This window comes from Globicephala melas, chromosome 1 (assembly GCF_963455315.2).
Source record: "Globicephala melas chromosome 1, mGloMel1.2, whole genome shotgun sequence".
NCBI classification, from domain to species: domain Eukaryota; kingdom Metazoa; phylum Chordata; class Mammalia; order Artiodactyla; family Delphinidae; genus Globicephala; species Globicephala melas.
In genome coordinates, this window is record NC_083314.1 from 121,737,562 (window position 1) to 121,758,835 (window position 21,274).

The 21,274-nt window shown below is 38.7% G+C and overlaps 1 protein-coding gene across 11 annotated transcripts in view; it reads right to left on the reverse strand.

Moving 5' to 3' along the window:
* Positions 1-21,274, reverse strand: part of ST6GALNAC3 (ST6 N-acetylgalactosaminide alpha-2,6-sialyltransferase 3) — a 766,015-nt gene that overhangs the window by 482,373 nt on the left and 262,368 nt on the right. For all 11 annotated transcript variants that reach the window (XM_060304140.2, XM_060304142.2, XM_060304134.2 and 8 more), the window contains one exon: positions 18,492-18,686. In XM_060304140.2, coding sequence (XP_060160123.1) covers positions 18,492-18,686 — 195 coding nt within the window. The remainder of the gene's footprint in view (positions 1-18,491; positions 18,687-21,274) is intronic.

Sequence of the window (21,274 nt, forward strand, 5' to 3'; positions counted from 1 at the left end):
ATTTGTTGAGTCCCAAGTTTTCCAAATGTTTCCGGGTCTTTTTCATGAATTAGAAAATGAGAAAAAGGAAATGGCTGGATAAAGAAAGTGTACCACATCCCAAAGCTTCCGTGAAGAGGAATTGATGGGGTGCAGGCTCCAGTTGTTGGCCAATTAGTGATGAAACCTCCAGAGGAGCATTCTAGCAGGTTCAGCTCCCACAAGACATCTGAACCAAATGTTTTGTTTTCCCTTTGGGGATCCCCACTGTCATTAACCTGGGGAAGCTCCATTCAAAACACTCATTTGGTGAAAGGTAGCCTGTCCACACTGATGCACTGCCACAGAATTAACTCCAGGTTAGGAAAATCGTGAAAGTGAGCACAAGGAAATTTATAGCACTAACGACTTTAACAAATCTGAGCTGATTAACTGGATGCCATGAACTGAAATCCTTGTGTTCCAATCAATCTTCCAGGAAACTTCATGAAAGCACACTTGAGGGAGTAAATCCATGAGATATTCTAGGCAGGTTTCTTTATAAAAAGAGGGGAATAATCAGGAAAGACACAATACACTGACAAGTAGGGTGATTATTAGCTACTAATTCTTAAGTTAACACTCTTTGGTAAATAAATGTCTGCATTTACATTAATTCCCCATAAAAGGAGTCTTGACACTTTTTCGAACAAAGATCCACTTGAGACACTTACTCATCAGAGAAAAATTTGCCCTAATCAGTTGGAAGTCATAGGGAAAAGACAGTGATAGGACATTTTCAGGATAAGACCATTACCAGAATGGGAACCCATAAATGATTCGTGAAATGAGTGACCGGTCAGATGAGGAATTGATAGCAATTCATCCAGGATTTAAATCGATAAGTTGCAGAACGTTTAGGAAATAACAGTTATGGACAAGAAGTAATGCTAATGATGTAGCATTTGAACAGGAAAGGGGGAGAAAGTTTCTACTCAATCATTACTTAGAGAGTCGAAGGAGTGAGTGACTGCAACCAGGAATGCATCTGGATATACCCTTCTGGGCATCTGTTTGTGTGATTAATTTTCCAATAAAGTTAGAATAAGTTTCTCCTCATGAGCTGTAGAAAACATCCACTCCTTCCTCCATCCTGTTCCACTACTCGTTAAAAAGCAATTGTTCTTTACATCAAACTATGCAGTGGTTCGTCTCCTTCCATTGGTTGGGTGAAACCACAGCAAATCTGAGGGACTCAATATTCAATGACCATTTTAAAAGCGTCTTATTCAAAAGGAATGGCCAATAGCCTCACATAATTATCACAGCTATGCTAGCTAATGTCCTTTGGTCCTCAGTATCCATTTTTACCTCCTTCTGTGCTCTTTCTCCATCCTACATAGCAAGAGCTGGAAAACTAACAGCTACATTTCCCAGATTTCCTGGCCACTACGGTTCTGGATGCCATTTACATTCTGCCAATGGAAAGCACTCCTGCAAAATGTGAATTGCAGAAGGAAATGGGGCTCAATCTTCCTGTAGCATTGCTGGCTGAAGGGTAGCCTCTGGCAATTGTAGCATTTTCATTAATTAGACACCATATTTGTGGTGTGGAAAACTGGCATTCCCAGTAGCTTCCTGCAGTTATCTGACCTTGAATAAGTTATATACCTTCTCTGTCCCTTGGATTACTATTTGTAAATAGTGGGATAATAATATTGTGTGGGGTTCCTTTGAAGACTATGTGAGTATCTGGAAGGAGGTGTTAGGTTTTACTTCTGCTGCATATACCCACCTAGAAGAATGCCTGGAGAAAAGAAGTACTTAATAAGGGCTAGCTAAGAAGATGATGATTTGAGACCAACAGGATATACCTGACAAAGGAAGAGATGTGATGTCAGAAGACAGAGGATAGTTGTGTGGCACTTAACAAATTACTTAACCTCTGTGCTTCATTGGTTGAATGTTCTCAATTCAAAGTGGAGAACATATCAAGTTCACAAAATTATTAAATGGGATAATATGTCTATAAACTGTAAAGCGTAAAGAATTATACAAGTGTTTATCATTATTAGTTACAACAAAAAGTGCTGAAGAGGGTCACAAGAAGGAGCTGTGACTTTACAGAGAATCAGGCAAACCACCATGGAGGAAATGGCCTTTGGACTGGGCTCTGTGGAATGGGTATATTTTCTACATGTGGAGACAGCAGAAGCTTGCCAGTTTGAACTAAGGCATGAAGGCGAGAAACTGAAGGGCCAATATAGAATATATTCTTCTTCTTCTAACATCTTTTCTAGTAGTTATGCCACATAAGCTTTGAGAAACAGTTAAGAGAAGGAATCCTAAGTGGAATCTCCTACTTGGCTTTCTGCATACTTAACATCACTTATGGAAAAAAAAACTAGTCATGGGGGCAGGACACATTGAAAAGAGAAAGCTCACGGGCATGATTATGTAGCCTACAGAATTTAAGATGCATTCTTCTACATTAAAAGCAAAAAAGAAAAAAGAAAGCTTCCTACTAGCAGGAAAATGTCAAGGTGGCTCAGATGGTGAATATTATTCTGTTGCCATGATTCCTAGGGTTTGTCAGCATAAGTATTTTTAACACAGGCACGCCACTCACTGAAGAGATGAATGACCTCATGTTAGGTGACTCCATTCCCAACTTCTAAGTGGGGATAATAAGAACAGGCTGAGAGTGGGTTATTTAATGAAAAGGAAAATTATAATGATCATGCTGGTTTCAAGAAGCAAGTAAGAAAATTGACCACAGACTCATGCACTTATTTATTTAAAAATAAATAAACAAGTAAATTCTGGAGATGATGAGGGCAATTGGAGTCAGGTCATACTCATGTGGCTCCCATGGATATCAAAGACAAATCTGCCTCTTTGAAGGAGATATTCAAGAAGGAAACACAAGGGCTATTTGGCATATAGCTCGGCACCTAAAACTGTGCCTCATTTTCATCCTCTGTGGATTTCTGATGGTATCAACTTCCACCTAATTTAAAATCAAGAGAATATATTACCATATTCGCCAAGTTCTTTAATTTGAGAAAGTCAATATTTTCACACGGAAAGGCTGTCCTGAACACATCCTGTCTGAACACTCATATTGTTTCAAGAATACAGGGTTCAAAGGCTCAGTGCAGCCAGGGATGAAATACAGTTATCAACCATACTGCTTTTGAAACAGGGCTTAAGTAACTCATAAAACAGCAGTTTCTTTTGAAAAATGTTAAGGAGAGAATAATGAGGTCAATTCATCAGCAAGATAGCAAGAATGGTGGTGTTCTAATTGTTGTGCCTGCCAGTACAATACAGTAAAAATTCAGGAGGGCTTCGCTTTTGTTCTCAGTCCAGATGTGAACTGTGACACCATAATCGACTTAGATCAGCTTATACTAGTAAGTAAAAATCGCAACTCCTATACATCATCATCAACAAAAGCAATCAAGACATATATGAAAGATCTAAGCCATTGAACCCTGAGCAAAGGAAGTAGGGTCGGTATAAAGAATAATGTTTCAGCACATCGGATGCTCTGGAGTCTGGATTTCAAGACTCAGCCCTGCCATTTTGAGCAAGTGTGATTTGGAGCCAGTTGTATAACCTGTCCTTGTCTCTGTTTCCTTATCTACAATATAGGAGAATAATTTTACATAACTCAGAGACTATTTGTGAAAAATTTTCAAATTCAATGCTTCATTAAAAGACTTACATACACACTGTTACGGTTAATTGCATATGTCAACTTGCCTGGACCATGATACCCAGGTATTTGGTCAAACATCATCCTGGATATTTCTGGGAAGGTTTTTTTGGATGCAAGTACCATTTGAATTGGACTTTGAGTAAAGCAGATTACACTCAATAATGTGGGTGGGCTTTATCCAATCAGCTGAAGTCCTAACTGAACAAAGACTGACCTCTCCCAAGTGAAAAGGAATTCTGTCAGCAGACTGCCTTTGGACTCAAACTGCAACTCTTCCTTGAGTCTCAAGCACAGTGGACTGCCCCAACTCACCAGGCCTCCACAACTGCATGAGCCAATTCCTTAAAAGAAATCTCTGTATATATACACACATCCTGTTGGTTCTGTTTCTCTGGAGAATCCTAATACATACATCATGAAACAGATGAAATTATTTGGCATAGATGGTTTAAAACAAGAAAGTACCATCTTGATAAGTTTCAAGAGAAAAATCATAGTCATTTCAATATAGGCCCCAAAGTCATTTGATAAAATTCAACACATATAGATACAATTTTAGAAAAACAATTTTAAAACCAATTGAGTTATTCCTTAATATGGTAAAGAAAACCCAGTCAGGTCAACTTTATGCTGAGTGACCAAGCATTAGAAGCACTCTTTTAAAATTTGCAACTGTTTGATAAGCTCTGGTCAGTGCAATAAACATTGAAAAGAAATGAGAAAAAGATCATTTAAAAACATTGAGATTGCACACCAGAGCAATCCAAAGGAAACTTCTAAACCTTAACTAGAACTCTTTAGTATAGCAAAAAATGCAAGACAAATATGTGAAATTAATAGCATTTCTGCATACCAAAATTAAACAGCTATAAATATGATTTTAGCTTGTACTAAAGATAAGAAAAAGAAAACAGCTCAGCATACATTTATTGAACTCCTATTAGATGCCACAAGAACTTTGTTTAAAATGTATATACATGCTTTTTCAGCAAATTACTTAAAAATTACTTGTATAGATAATACATTCTTAATAGAAAGAGCAACTGTTATTAAAACATTTGTTTTTTATTAAGTTAGCATATAATGCAATTCCAATCAATATTTCACTAGTGTGGGTAGATGAAGTTATTTGAAGCAAATATGCATTCTCTCTACACTGACCTCCATAGGAGGAGTACACTCCACTCCAATGATGTTGGACTCGGCCATGTAACTTGCCTTGGCCTCATGGTGGGTGAAGTGTACTTTCTTGCATCTTCATATTGGGCTTGGCTCTGTGACTTGCTTTTGGTCAATGAGATGTCAGCAGATGTGAAGCCAGCAGAAGCTTGCAATGTGCTTCCAAAGTTGGGCTTAATCTCTTGTGCTTTTGCCTTCCCCGTGAGAAGAATATACTCCAGTTGGCCCAGAGGTCATCAGTGAAGAGTGACACAGGAAGCAGACCTGGGCCTAACTTGCATATTTGAAGCTAAGCCCAGCAGAGCCCACTGGATGGGCAGTATCCCCGCTGACCCACAGAAGAGTGAGCAAGAATAAGTTATTATTGTTTAAGCCACTGAGTTTGGGGGTGATTTGTTACACAACACTGTTATGCACATAGTTGGCTGATACAACTGAGACTTTCCATTTTGTTCAACAAAATGATGTAGAGGTGAATTAATATTCTGAAAAAAAAGTTGAGCAAAGAGGAAGCAAGTCTAATCCCACAAGGAACAATAATTTTAAAAATAGTATTTACCGGGCTTCCCTGGTGGTGCAGTGGTTGAGAGTCCGCCTGCCGATGCAGGGGACACGGGTTCATGCCCCGGTCTGGGAAGATCCCACATGCCGCGGAGCAGCTGGGCCCGTGAGCCATGGCCGCTGAGCCTGTGCATCCGGAGCCTGTGCTCCGCAACAGGAGAGGCCACAACAGTGAGAGGCCCGCGTATCGCAAAAAAAAAAAAAAAAATAGTATTTACCAAAAACAAATGTTGATCAATGAACCAAAATAATGAGCACAGAAAATAGAGCTAATAAAAATATATATATATACACACATACATACATATATATACATATATACATTCACACTCACACACACACACAATGGACTATTACTCAGCCATAAAAAAAGAATGAAAGAATGCTATTTGCAGCAACATGCATGGACCTAGAGATTATCATACTAAGTGAAGTAAGTCAGGCAAGGAAAGACAAATATCATATGATATCACTTATATGTGGAATCTAAAAGATAATATAAATGAATCTATATGCAAAACAGAAACAGACTCAGAGACATAGAAAACAAACTTATGGTTACCAAAGGGGAAGAGGGGGTGTAATTAGGAGTATGGGACTAACAGATACAAACTACTATACATAAAATAGATAAGTAACAAGGATTTATTGTATAACACAGGGAACAATATTCAATATGCTGTAATAATCTAGAATGGAAAATAATCTGAAGAAATACATATATAACTGAATCACTTTGCTGTACACCTGAAACTAACACAATATTGTAAATCAACTATATTTTGATTTAAAAAATAGAAAAAAATTGTGGGCAAAACAGATACTTTTCAGAAAAGTGTTTAGAATTGTATGATCCTTTTTTTCTTTTCTTCTTTCTTTTCTTTTTATTGTATCTATATGAGAAGATGAATGTTAACTGAACCTACTGTGGTAATCATTTCACAGTGTATGAAAATCGAAACATAAATATATATATATATATATATATATATATGAAATGGGCTTCCCAAAACAAAGGGAAAGAGAGGATTGTAGGATAGTAATGATAAATGGTTAGCAATGTAAAAAATATCCATAAACTTTTACATACACCACAATTACAACTTCACAAATATGTGCATATAGAGAAAGAATATATAGAAAATGATTGCATAACAGGATATTTAAATAAAAGTACTTCTGTCTCAAGGGTTTTGGGAGAAATAACAAAGACGAGAAAAATATAACATTTGTGCGCAGTATTTCCATGTACTAAAACTATAGGCAAAATAACCTATACAGGACATTTTGAAATTATCAAAATGCTTCAGTGAGCATTTGCCTATCTCTGGCATATATAAGGAATGTGAAAGAGGCATTTTTTGAGGAGAAAAGTGGTCCCTCTCTTTATCCTCAAGTTTCATAAGCCTTTCCAGAGCAGAGATGTGATTACATAAATGGTAGCTATTATTACGAGAGACAGTATGTGTGGTGATCAAGAGCAGGAACTCTGGAGCCAGGATATAAGTCTCAGCAACTCCACCTTAACCTTTCTATGCCCCTGTTTCCTCATCTGAAAAATGGGATGATAATAATACCTACTTACTAGGGTTATTATGAGGCTTAAATAAACTAGTATATGTAAAGCATTTAGAACAATGTCTGGCACATAGTAAGCACTACATGTGTTGGCTTATTACCACCATCAGCATCACTGTTATTGATAGCTAAGTGTCCTCAATCCAACAAATATTATTAAACTTTATTAGAAAGAGTTATTGGCAAAATACAATACTATATGGAATGACCAAAAAGTTGTTTAGTTTGTACATTTTCTTCCCAGAAATTCCACAAATAATTTACATTGCCAAAAAAGTGGTTTGCTGTACAATAAAAGAAACTGCTGAAGTGTATGAGTACAGCTAAGAGGAATTTAAAAGCTAACACTGACTTCCACATGTATTCTTGGGGGAATCTTTGAAGGACCTGTATTTCATAAGTTTTTTGAGGAGAAGGCAGGAATTATTTCTATAATACTTATTTTTTTCCCCGAAAGTATGTTGTATTCGGTATAGAAAATTAAAACAATGATGTATTCGCAATGTATTTGTCTTATACATCCCTTCCCTATGGAGCTGGACTAGTATATATTTCAAACTATTTTCAACCACTCATTCTGTGTCTTCCTCCATCTCAGTTAATGGCAATCCCAGCCTTCCAGATAGATACACAGGTCAAAAACCCAAATCCATTTTTTACAATAACTTTTTAAATTTTAGAACAGTTTTAGATTTACAGGAAATAAGAGGGCAATACAGAGTTTCCATATACCCCACATGCAGTTATCCCTATTATCAAAATCGTATTTTGGTATGATACATTTGTTATAATGAATGAAACAATACTGGTAAATTACTATTAACCAAAGTCCATACTTGATTGAGATTTCCTTAGTTTTGACCTAAAGCCCTTTTTCTGTTCCAAGATCCCATCCAGGATACCACATTACAGTTAGTAGACATATCTTCTTAGGATCCTCAAGGCTCTGGAAGTTTCTCAGACTTTCCTTGTTTTTTCTCTGGTGTTTTTCTCATTAGTCAGGGGTTATGGGTTTGGGGAAAGAAGACTTCAGAGGCAAACTGCCATTTTCATCACATCTTCCTAAGGGAACATACTACCAACATGATTTATCGCTATTGATGTTGACCTTGACCACCTGGCTCAGGTAGAGTCTGTCAAGTTTCTCCACTGTAAAATTACTTTTTTTCCCATTTCCATGTTGTACTTTGGAAGGAAGTCACTATAAGCAAGCCACAACGGAGTAAAAGAATACTCACTTCTAAAAGTACTCCAAACAATATACCTATCTAGACATTTTTAATTCTATTTTTTTTGATAACAGAAACAGCTGTTTCACAGATAGATCTGTGTTTCACAGATAGATATTGCTTAAAAAATATTTAATTCTAGTAATTTGTTCTAGTAATAAGTGCAATATGTGCTCATTGTATAAAAACTGGAAAACATGTTTAAGCAAAAGGTCACCTAAAACGTACCACCCAGACATAGACCACTACAGTTAATATTTCGAGGTATCGTCTCCAAAACTTCTTTCTATGTCTACATATAAAGAGTTAAAATAATCCTCTGCATATACTACTTTATCTCACTTATTACCATTTAACATTAAGAAAAATTGTTCTGTAGTTTTAGACAGAGTGTTCTCGTCTTTACAATTCCTGAGCCTAGCAAAGTGCCCAGCACGTAGTGGCTTCAGCAAGTGTGATCCAATGAGATTTCCGACTTGAATGGATAAAGCCTCCATGAAACCATTTAATGTAATTTGCTGACCAAGGCGTTCTCAGTCTCTTCCTTTGCCTCACAAGATAACCAAAGTCACAGGCATAGCATCACCAATTTGGGGCCTTGGAAAATGAGTTAGATTAGTGAAATAGTAGGTTGTCTGTAAGGACTAAAAGATAATGGTGTGTGAGGTGTTTAAACACACAGGCCTATGATCCCTTATCCCAAATTCTTTTGACTAGGTATATTTTGGAATTCAGAATTTTCAGTTGAGGAGGATGATAGAGCAAATGTTCAGTATATTATGAAACACCACGATTGGGCATAGGGAAACACATCGTAGTCAAACAGTCATATTTTTTTATAGCAAAGCATGTGAATAATCACAATAAATAGACCATTTCCTTGTGTTTTATAATTTCTAACAGTGCATTCTAAGAATCCCTTGTGTCTGGGTTATGGGAACACCCTCTAGAGGAGTCCCAATTCCTTTAGCTCCAGTTTATTACCAGCTAGGGACCACATTTTTGGTTGATTTCTCAGCTTGCACAGTTCCTAGAAAGTGCAAGCAGTAAAATTCAAATTGTAAAACCACTAGGGTACACGTCTGGCATTTTGAAGTTCCAGGGACAATTTTTTGTTATCTAAAGACCAAAGATATAAATAAGCTTCCTCATCTGTTTTCTGTGCCAGTTTTCATGATTTCTTTCCTAGCCCAACCTTTCACTTGGGGAAAGCTTGTAAAAGCCCAGCTTTAGGATGGGGGAGGGGGGTTTCTCACTCTCTGCCTTTGCTGGACCCAGGCCTTGCCCTCTAACCTGTACGGTGGATATAACCCATCTCCTCAGTCACTGATACTGATAAACTCCCAGGAAACCACACCATCAGTCTTCGGGCTTATACCTCTCTTTCCATTCCTTTTCAGTTTCTGGTGCCTGACGATTTCCCTCCTTTCTAGCAAAGCCAGCTGGGCAGTAAATAATACATCCTATTTTATCCAGCATGTCTTGGTGTTACAGCAGAATTGTCAGGTTATCTCAGGCCATCGTATTGCCAGACCAGAACTCTTAATTTCATTTTCCTTTTAAATAATATGTTTGTTAAATACTTTAAAATATTCTATTAGCCAGATTACTCAATTAACTAGATAAACCTCTTCCAAAGCCTTACGGAATAATATTTAATATAGGAGCTATATAGTTACTCTTGAAATAAAAAATTTTTTAATGAATATTTTTCTTTTGTCAGTAAGCCTTTGTGAGCCTACTCTGGAAAATGAGAAATCACAATCTGATGCCATCTACTTAGTGACAAATTATCTTCCAGGTATTGAATACAATCGTTTAGTTGAAATTACTTGAATGTTCACTATTCTTAACAGCAACAGAATAAATCTGTTATGCTGAAATGTCAATGCCCTCTAGGTGGTATTGTTCCAGGATACTTGTAATCAAACCAAACCTATCTCTTTCTCTTCCGTAGTGAACCCCAATCTTAATTTTTCTTTAAAGTGGAGTTCATTGTTGAGCCTTAGCACATTGTCTGGAACTGAACAAGGACTTATTCAATATTTGGTGGCTGAACTGCTACTTGATGAATGGTTTTGTGCTAGTCACTCTGTCAGGCTATTAGCTGGAACTTGAGAAAAGATGAACAAAAACTCTTACCATTGGGGCCCCAGTTCTATTATCTTTTTCAACTTTCAAGTCAGGGTGGTCTTTGTGGGTACTCTGTTTTGTTTTTCTTTGCTTGTCACACATGAGGTAATTTGATATTTGAATTTCTAATACGCCCCTTTCAAGAGTGTTAACATACAACTGGCAAATGAGCATTTTTCTATCTAAGGTTGGATGATGAATAAAATTCCCTTATATCTTCCTGGGGAACCAATTACAACATTGAAAACCATGATAATACCAGATCTTTCATCAATAACAGATGTGATTTGTAAAGTAAAAATCAATCTGTTTTGACTGATGATGCCTCATAGCAATAAGGAAGATTTCATCTGAATAATCATCATAAAACTATATGATTAATCTGTTGAGTAAGACTAGAAATTCAGTAAGTAATGAGTCTTATCGGGTCATTTTCTGGCTTTATAACCTTGGGAAATTGTGACCTTCACATTCCTACCTCAAAAGGACAAACTAATTTCCTAAACATATGTCCCTGAGCAGGGAGATATATAGGGCACATCTCTGCAGACACCTGAGCCAACTGATGGAATGACGGATGTGTCTTCTCATATTCGGCCTCCCAGCACGTTTGAAACATGGATTTGGAAAGATAACTCCTCACATCCTCCAGGCAGCACTTGTTTAAAGATGAGATTCAGAATGTTTGGTTGCTGTTGCTGTCAAATAACTATAATATGTAATGTATATATATCTCAGCTAGGATTCTTGTGGTTGCAGATGACCAAAACATAATCGAAACATGCAGACATGAAAGAGAGCGATTTACTGGCTTCTACAGTCAAACCACAGAGGTGGGTAGGCTGACTTCAAGAATGGCTGGTCTCAGCACTAGAGTACGGTCCAGGCCCTTGCTTGAGCTCTGCAACTGGTTTCTGCTTCTCTCAACGTCTTGGTCTCATTCTCTCCAGGGAACACAGCCACTGACACCCAGAGAATCATATCTCCACAGCTCTACCACTAAAAAGAAAAGAGGGCCTTTCTCATAGCATTACACAGAAAAACAATAAACTCTGGGAAGGGTTCAGAATGGCTCATCTCAGGCCATATGTCCACCCCTTGACCCGTCAAGAGATTGGTCAATCACTGGCCTGAATCTTCTGCTCACCCCTGTAGTCAGAAGGGAAGGGATCGTTTCTGTAATAAAGGGACAGTGGCAACCAATAAAAGGCACTATATATACTTAACCAGATAATTATATTTATTAACCATTTTATGATATAATATAGTGTATATGTATATAGTCTCTGTATGTTTGTATTTGAGAAAGTGTAAATTGTCCTGTGAGCATGCGTACATGTATATATTGCATGCATGTATGTGCATACGGATCTATTTTCTGTATATTTTACATAGTGGTTCATGACTATGGATGGATACATACATTGTACATATGCATTACTGTTTTGCAAGTAAGAGTGTAGTTTTTCCTTTTCCAGGGATCCCATTCACATCCCCAGATCATAATTACCCAGTGAATGTATCCTCTACCTTCTATCCCCTAGAGTAAATTGCATTCCAGGCAGATTGCCCTACTTACTGCCCCCACAGGTGTCTGATTTCTTTCTCTGGAAAGTCAGAGGAGCACTCAGGCCTATGGCGGTGCCTCAGGAGCCCCTTGAACATGGGGTGACACGTCCTTGTCAGCGGTACACAAAATGAAGCATTATTAGAAGTGACCTCGTATACGGTTTTCGTGGCATCAGGATCAAGGTAAGAGCACTCCAAGACTGGGTAACCAACCAAACAATATAGGGAACTGGAAGATAAAAAGTAAGGGTAATGGAACCAGAGAGAGGTGAAAAATGAATCAACAGAGTGTGAGGCGGTGGTGATTCCTAGTGCAGACGTTAGTTGACTATGGCTAAGTGTAGCGCTCTTGGCCTACTTGGGAGTGGTAGGAGCCGAAGGAAAATGGCCAGTGCAAAACTTTCGCTCTTCTCTTCAACTCTACTTTCCCTTCTCTCTCAGTCTCATCAAATCCTTACGCTATGCACGTGGCTCACCTCTCCCACAAAAGCTTTCTGGAATTATCACCCGCAGCAGTGTCCGTCCCTCTCATTTGGCAGTGGAGCTTAGACTGCCTTGAGATCTGGCCACTGTTTGGGAGCTGCTCTTTCACAACCAGATTGAGAAACATAATCTTGTCTCCACTCAATAAGTACACTCCCTCATGCTTAGGAAAAAGATAAATTGTCTTCAAAATGACGAAACCAATATGCCCATGCCAAGGAAGTAATCTTTGCTATATTTTAATTTAGGTGTTTCCTTTCTTATAACAAGCCAATAGTTGAAAGTTATTTTGCTTTACGATTACACAAATGGAATGTTCAGATTTCAGTTAACAAGTAAATTGATCAGTTTAAAATTTTTGGAACATATATTTGCATATAATTGCTCTCAATATACTTATGTAAAATCCAAAGTCTATATTCCCAAATACCGAAAACCTATTCATGTCAGCTTTAGTTACACGTGTACATTTATTTGAATGTGTGGAGTGTGTGCTTTTACTTCCAAGAAAGTCAGCTCTGTTTCTTAATTGTCGCTATAACTACAATTCGGGAAATGCTATTGCAACATCAATATGTTATGCACGTCTTTAATTAGGTTAGTGCGGCCTGTCTGTCACAGCAACTGATCCTAAGTATTCTTATTTAGTCTACTTGAAGCTTTAAAATGTTCTCTTTTTATAAGAGACATATTTCGGCCTCATTAAATTGTTAAGCAAACCAATATAAGCCCTGCAACTTGATTGCTATGTTCTAGAAATCCTGTGCTTCTTCACTTAGCACATCTTTAGCACCACCTGAAAGAGCACTCTGCCCCAAGTACCTGAAATCCTCCGCAGCTGTAATGTGTTAGGGCTCTCTTATCAGATGGAGACATCTGTCACCCCCCTGATCACCAGGAAGATCTGGCTGTGGCATCCTATGGAACTCCAGAGCTTGATTCTCTTATCTAGTAGTTAATGCAAACGAGTTGCAGGTCGCTTGCTCTGAGCAATGTCTCACACCAGGTCACCACAAAAGAGATAACACAATGACTGATTCCATGGTTTGGAAATTACAGATAGAATCTAGCCTAAAGTTCATTTCCTTCTCTTTCCTCAAAATCTGACAAGATCTCAACAGGGAGAAACAACCATTACCTGGAACCAAGCCCTGCGGTACTTTGGTCTTTTATACCTTTTTTCTGCCGCAATTAATTTAAAATGAATCGTTAAAACTTGCATTAAGGAGAAAGCAGAGGTTTTTTTTTTTTTTTTGAAACACATATAGATGTTATACGCTTTTTACCATGTCCGAGGTCAAAGGATAATACAGTAACTGCCATAAAGCTATAAGGGGATTCTCTCAAATTCAGTCCTGTTAAAATGGAAGGCTGCATTATTAACCAGTAGTGACATGAGAGGGCAAGTATGAACAGCTAGCAGGTCAGGGATTAAAGCAGGGGTGGGACACAGGGGAAGTATAGGACCTATTGCAAAATCTAAATCTTTCCCGGTCCCAGCTTCAGCATGGCACTACCTCCTGGTGGCGGGCAGCTCAAACGTAAGTACTGATGAGGAATTCTGGGTTCTGGGGCCAGCAGGGACTTTCAGCATTTCAGCACTCATCGAGTTAGTTGGCACTCATTTTGTTTCCCTGCTTCTCAAGACTTCTCCTCCCCCAAATATAAGAACTTTAGCCTACACTGGTTAGGAAAGGGAAGGGGGACAGGGCAAAAAATGGGAGCCAATCACCAACTGTATTATATTTAGACCGTCATTATTGTGATGGGATGGGTATTTTAATTCTTTCAATTTAACTCTTCTAGATTAGTCCTCATAGTTTTCACTGCATATTCCTTTTTATGGATCTGGACCAGAAAAAAAATACTCCAACCATATGAAATATAACTAAGTCCATCTATTTATCTCTCCTGTGTTCTTTGCACATTTACTTCTTGTACTTCCTTTGGGAGCAGACCATTCAAAAACTAGGTGAATTGATAAAATGAAGCTGAGCTTGAACTGGGTATAATTTACTATATGGGAGGCCTTCACGACAGACTGTCACAGATTCATGAGACTGCTTATACTTCCGCTTGTGCCAAGCCAAAGGGACCGGAACTCATCTCATCTTTGGTTTTTTATTTTATTTTATTTTTTTTTTTTTAATTTTTCACTTACTATTTCTTTTTTTTTTAACATCTTTATTGGAGTATAATTGCTTTACAATGGTGTGTTTTTAAAGATAACAAGAGAATCAAATTTTGCTCCCAAGCAACTCAGCTCTCCAGTGTCCGCGAAATCTTCAACCTAATCCTGCCACTCCCACGCCCCATCTTTTTTAGACAGTAGTGGAGAGACATTCTTTCTTGTAAACATTTCCGCTCATAAAATTTTTGTCTAGTGGCAGCAATGTCTGATCCAGCTAAAGCACTGGGCCACAAAACCATCATCAACAATGATCATGTTTGCAGATGCTCTAAGTCTGGAAATCATTGCTGGCATGTCTATGTGTTTAAAAAAATTCTTGGACTTCTGGTGGTTTCTAGAAAGCATGTGCTTTCTTCTGAGAAATTTCTGAAAAAACCTCAAGGACCAAGATTTTCAAATAAATAGAGCATCTTGGTTACCACTTGACTCAGCTCAGCCATCGCTATTGACCCTTCTCCGGATTAGAATAGAGTGAATAGGCACACAGGAGTGTGTAGTTATCTTTGAAGCAAAATTTGAGGGCCACTATTATAGCTATTTGCCCCAGAACATCAAATCCACCACTTATCATTTTTGCTATATTACTTTGGCTCTTGAAGATTTTTCGTTCTGAGTCTAATAGTCTAATACAATTATCTCTGGCAAGGCCTGCACTTGAAGCCATTATTTGGTGATGACTAATGCACAGAGAATTTGGGCTAAGAGTAGAGCACAGACATGGGGTGGGAAGGGTAGAATTTTGAGAAGGAAAGATGAAATCAACAAGGGTCACCAAAACTTGTTTTCCTCCCAATTTAGCCTAGAACTATCTGAGTTTGGAGGAAAATCTGTCATTCTTTTGGAGTGTTATACATTGTTTTTCAACTTCCATGCAAAATTTTCTGCTTATTACTTGTACTAATGTCACAGCATGGGGCCTCCCTTTCTATCATGCATAGACTAGAGGAATAAGTTAGCTGTATATCTGCTAGTTTTTACATAAAATGAAATTGCCTATTTCAAATATTTTTAGTTTATTTTAAATAGGTTACTATCCCATTGCTTTTTTTAGTTAAATATTTCTTGCTGTTAAAGTAGATGAAAACGCTTTGTGTGATTCCAGTCCCTAAATATCCTACATGGGCTCAGAATGTATTTTTAATTTTTTATTATAAAATAGACATAGAGAAAAGTGCATACAACATGAATGCATATTTAATAAGTATTCAGAATGTGAACCCCCATGTAACTTCCAGCTGGATCAAGAGACAGAATGTTGCTGATATCTCAGAAACTCCCACCAATCACAAACCACACATTTCTCTCAGAGGTAACTGCTCTTCTCACTTATGTGATATCTAATTCCCTTGCTCTTTTTTTTCCTTTTTAGTTTTACCTCCTATACATTTCCCTAAACAACATCGTTTAGTTTTGTCTCTTCCTGTGATCTATAAATTGAATCACACTGTTTGTATTCTCTCATTTTTTGCATCTTTTGCTCAAAATTATGTTTGTCTAAGATTCATACGTATTATCACATATGGCTGCAATTTCCTCTTTTTCAACGATGTGTGGTATTCCAGTGTATGTAGCACAATTTTAACCATTCTCCTACTGAGAGACATGTGGTTGCTTCCAGGTCCTAGCTGTTACGAATAATGCTGATACACATGTCATCCACGCCTCCCACTGCATGTGCTCATGGATGTCTCTAGTGAATATACGGATGACTGGAAATGCTGGGACATAGGGTACGCAGATCTTCAGCTTTAATCGATAATGGGAAGCTGTTTTTTCCAAAGTGCTTGTTCCCCCTGCTAATATATGAGTTTCTATTGTTCCACATCATCACCAACACTTGGTATTGTTGGATTCCTGATGTTTTGCCAATCTGACATTTAGTGTACATTTACCTCCTTGTGCTGTTTTCTTCCTTCTCATTGTGGTTTTAATTTGCAAAACTCTGATTTCTAATGAGATTGGGAACTCCTTCATATGTTTACTTCCTGAATCCAGATCCTTTAAAATTTAAAGTCTGGTACTCTAGACTTTGGTATTTTGGTGTTGTTCACACTGAGCATTTCATGTCATAACTGGTAAGTACTGGGACAGCAAAAGAAACTCATTCATTGAACATCAATTTGGAACTGGGCACCTCATGTACTTTGTCCTATTTAATCCTCGTAATAACTTGCTAGTTGACCTTGTTTTTGTAAGTGTGAGAACTGGCACTCAAATCATGCCTGTGTGCCTCTGTAGTCTAAAAACTCTATCCAGTAATCATGTTCCCTCTCAAGAAATTACCTCCACATGATCAAAATAATGATCAATATCCCGTAGTAAAGTCATTGTATTAAAAATTATACCAAAAGAATTTCAAAGGTGGCTGGTTAATATGTCTAACTAAATAACTGCAGCCCTAGGTCAGTTTTCCCCTTAACACTCCAAAATCCAGTCTATTAACATTTAAAGAAATGAAAGGCTCTTTGGTGGGATTTCCCTCATGAAAGTAATTCGTGAGACAATTCAGTCACATGTTTCATTTTCTACCCATGACAGGCACTTGTGAAATGATTAACACAATCCAGTAGAGTTATAGGATATTAAACGACAGCCAGAAATAAAAGTAGCAAAAGACAAGAGTGAAACACAAACTATTCTCTAAGAGATACATTTTTATACAGGTAATCAATTTATTAGGACACTCAACAAATTCAAGCAGTAGACACTTTTAAAAAAATTAATTCAAAGCCAATTAAAGGATAAACATCAAGGCTCCTAAAAATTTATGTTATTAATGGTGCCTTTTTTTTTTTAACTATAAAGGTCTAATAGAAAGCTTGTAAATCCTGCAGATATAGAAACAATTTTCAAAGAATCAAACTAACCAGAAGCAATGACTCAGGCATGAAATTGCCTACAAAAGCGTCTGGACCAAGCCAGTTTTCAACATCCCTCCCTGATGCTAAGAATAACTCTTGGGATGGGAGTAGCATTCTGTGGGTAACTCTCCTCTCTCGTATCTTTGCAAAAATGACCTTTCAACGGGATCTGATCCAAAACTCTTCCCAGTGATGTAGACACACTAATGACTTGTACCTTTGTCACCAACAACTTCCAACAGGCTTGGACTTGGCATCGATGAATATTAACCTCGCATTCATCCCACTCCATTGAAACAAACGGTGAAAACAATTTTATTAATCACTTCTATACACTTCATACATTTTGTGAGGTCCATTTTATTTCTACTTCGCTCCATGACACAAATCCTTGCTTGCAAAAGTGCTGGCACAGTGTATACTTTCTACTTGTCAATATACCTCCATCCTCTTCTGTACCATCAATTGGCTACAAAGATTTAGAGGTTCAGTGATTATAGGATTTGAATGATTTTAACCCCTTTAAATTTGGAAACTCTTTAAACCCCATTTTCTCTGCAGCCACTGAGAATTTTTAAATCAGCTTGGCCTTTTCTAGCTCCAGGTCTAAGGATTACAGAGTTTTAACGAGTATAAATGCTTCTCTGCAGTTCTACAAAGAGCCGTTCCCAACCAGCTGACCTCCAAGAAATAAAGCCAGCCAGTTCTCCAGCTGGTAACTGCTGATCAGAGTTTCTAAATGGAAAGATATGTATGTTATGCCACAAACCACCAGGAAAACATGTAATTGCTTCCTCAACTCCACATGAAGCCAGTGAATCAGAAGATTTGATGTAGGAGGGGCAGCAGACTTTAGACGTGTGTCAGTAAATGTCCAAGAAGGAGAAAACAGAAAATGTCAGGGACCCAAAGAAGCTCACTGGGGCAGAGAGTAATGAGTTCACTGATTGCAAGCCACCTTGCTCCTAAAGAAAAGCTGTTACCATGGATACCCTCAAACCCTATGTAACCCTCTGAGGTCTTACCTCTTGCGTCCTCACATTTATGTATCCATAGTGAGTTCGAAGGGGCCGCCTGTATGTATAGGAGAATGGTATCCATTTTGCACCAGGTTGTCCGAAGCAGTTTAGTAGCAATGGAAAATTCACTTCATTCACAAGGCGCACCACCAGCAGGAAGAGGAATGCTGCTATGAAGCTCACTGCAATCACAGACTTTCTCTACAAAACAGTCAAAAAGAAAAGAAGAATGAATGACTTTCAGTCAAAAGCAGTCTCTGAGAGGTGCTTCCTCTCCCTTTCTCTTTCAAAGGGATCAAAGGACTTTGTCATTTAGGATATTTCACTTGGAGACAGAAAATAATCATTTGGTGACCAGGTTGCCCTAGTGTGCTGAGCCTCTGAGAACAAACAGCAGATTTCTTGGATTATCTTTCCATCCCATTCCAATCCCTCCTTACCTTCCCACCTTCCTTGGTGACTCCTATGCAGTTTTCAAAACCCAAATCAGACATTCCCAGCTACAGGTAGCCTTTCCTAACTGCTCAGTTCCCTCCCCACCATTATCCCCTGAGCCCCAGCCTATCTACCCTAATAGAGGTAAGAAGTCCCACCACTCCAATACTTCGAAGGCACTTCTACTGTTGTGCACTTTTCATGGTATAATTCCTTATGTGACTTTTCCTGCATGTAATTTTGAGTTCCGAGAACGGGGGCGTACTGTGCCATACTGCTCTGCGTATCCTAGGTCCTTAACACAGTACCTTACATACTGTAGGCACCCAGCAAACACCTGAGTGAATGAATAAATGGATTTTTCACATTCTTATAGACCCAGTCTCCTTACAGATCATATTCCGCTTCTTCACCTAGCACCCTCTACAGGAAGGAAACTTTGTGCTATACGATATGCAAAAGACTCAAAAAGCTAACAATAAGAGTAGGAAAACAAATCCATGTCAAGCAGCATAACAACATCCCCTAAACATGTTGTCATCAAACCAGAGTAGGAGCAACTGCATCTGACTGCCATGGGAAAGGAGAGATGTATTTGAGACTGAGCTTGATAAAATTCATGCATTTTAATCAATAGAGATGTGCGATCAGAGCTTTCTAGGAAGAGGAAACAGAGTAAGGAGGCAAGAAAACATGACGTTATTCATAGCCACATAGCACGTTGTTTTACTGGGACACAGAAGAAGAAAAAGCTGAAAATACAAACGATAACTTTATGGACTGTCTCAGATACCAAGCTGAGAAGTCTCTACTGAATTTGTTAGTTGATGGAAAGCAGAAGGAGACTTTTGTTTGTTTAATTTTTGAAATGTGAATGTTTTAAGTTATAATCAAACGCCAGTGTGTAAGGTGCTTTGGAGCAGGGAGAAACCAAAGATAGGCAGCAACTAGTTAGGAGAGCATTCCAATTGGCTAGGAGGGATGGAAATGAGAGCGGTGGCAGGGAGTGTAAAAAGGTGAGAAAAGACATGAGAAACTCAATTTAGGTGGAAGACAGAGAACTTGGCTACAGAAAATAATCTGATTGGATAGAAGTGGCAGGTGGAAAATTCAGAGATGCCTGAGATTTTGAGTCCAGGTAACTGCAATAATACTGATCATATCAGGAGAAACCAGGGTGGTTAGGGCAGAATTGATTTAAAAGAGTAAGAAGACTTGGCTTTCTAAGTCCTACTTTTCAAGGACTGATGGGTCGTCGGGACGGAGCCATCAAGGGGTCAGGCAGAAAGTCAAGTATAGAGCAAGAAGAAAGAGCAGAGCTGAGGGCAGATGTCAGGAACAACTCAGCCTTGTCTCCAGGGTGAAGATGTAACCGAAAGCGGGGGTCCGGCTGCTTGCTGCTCAAAAGCCAGTACTAAAGAGGCAAGGTTGATGGAAAGGAAAGTTTGCTTTATTTTGGGTGCCAGCGCCGCGGGGGAGGGTGGACGCCTGCCCAAAGGCTGAGTGGCCCCCGCACTGACAACCAGTGGTCAAGAGCTTTTAAAGATGGGGGGTTCTATCAGCTCCGTCATCTTGAAATTAGTCATGTGGCAGTCTGACCAGCATCATCTTAATTGTGTTAGGGACAGTTAGTCTGAAGTTCCAGGGTCGGTTGGTTCCTATTTCTTTGAAGCCAATTCTCATAATTGTGGCAGCTTATGTCATGGCTACAGTCTTGTCATCACATAGTTAACTTCTTCCACCTGGTGGGGATTTCAGTATCTATGAGACAGCTCACAGGATACGGCTCAGAATGTTATCTATAGCCCTTAAGGAGGAGCTAAAGGTCCTCAACTAGGCTTACTGACTAAACTATTATTATTTAGTCTTGCTGGACCGTTTTCCTTTGCTTCTGCATTTTCTCACTTCTCTGATTAAACTTATTCTCTGGCTAAAGTTTTTCCACAGACAAAAGGCAGGCAGAGGACATGGGGGGTGGGGACCACAGGGTCCCACTCCATTTCAAAGACACAGTGAAGTATTCCTTCCTGAAGTTGGGCTTCACCCCTGATTCTTCTTCAAACTTAAGGGAAACTAAGTAACTTTCTGGGAATGGGTGCTGTTGTATTTTTAGCTCACCACTTCCTGGTGGAATTGGCTTCCTTTTACTCGTCACAGAATGTCCCAAAGGAGAAAAGAAACCCAAAGGTGGCCCCTGTATCCTCCCTGGTCAGAGTCTCCGTCAGGGCAGCAGAGCAAGGCCACAAAGTCAGACACACCTAAAAGAAGTCTTTGCTCTTGTTCAGCTCCCGTGATGTGGAAAAGCCCATCCATCCCCCTGTCCAGCCAGCCCCATCTTCCAATCACCTGAAAGT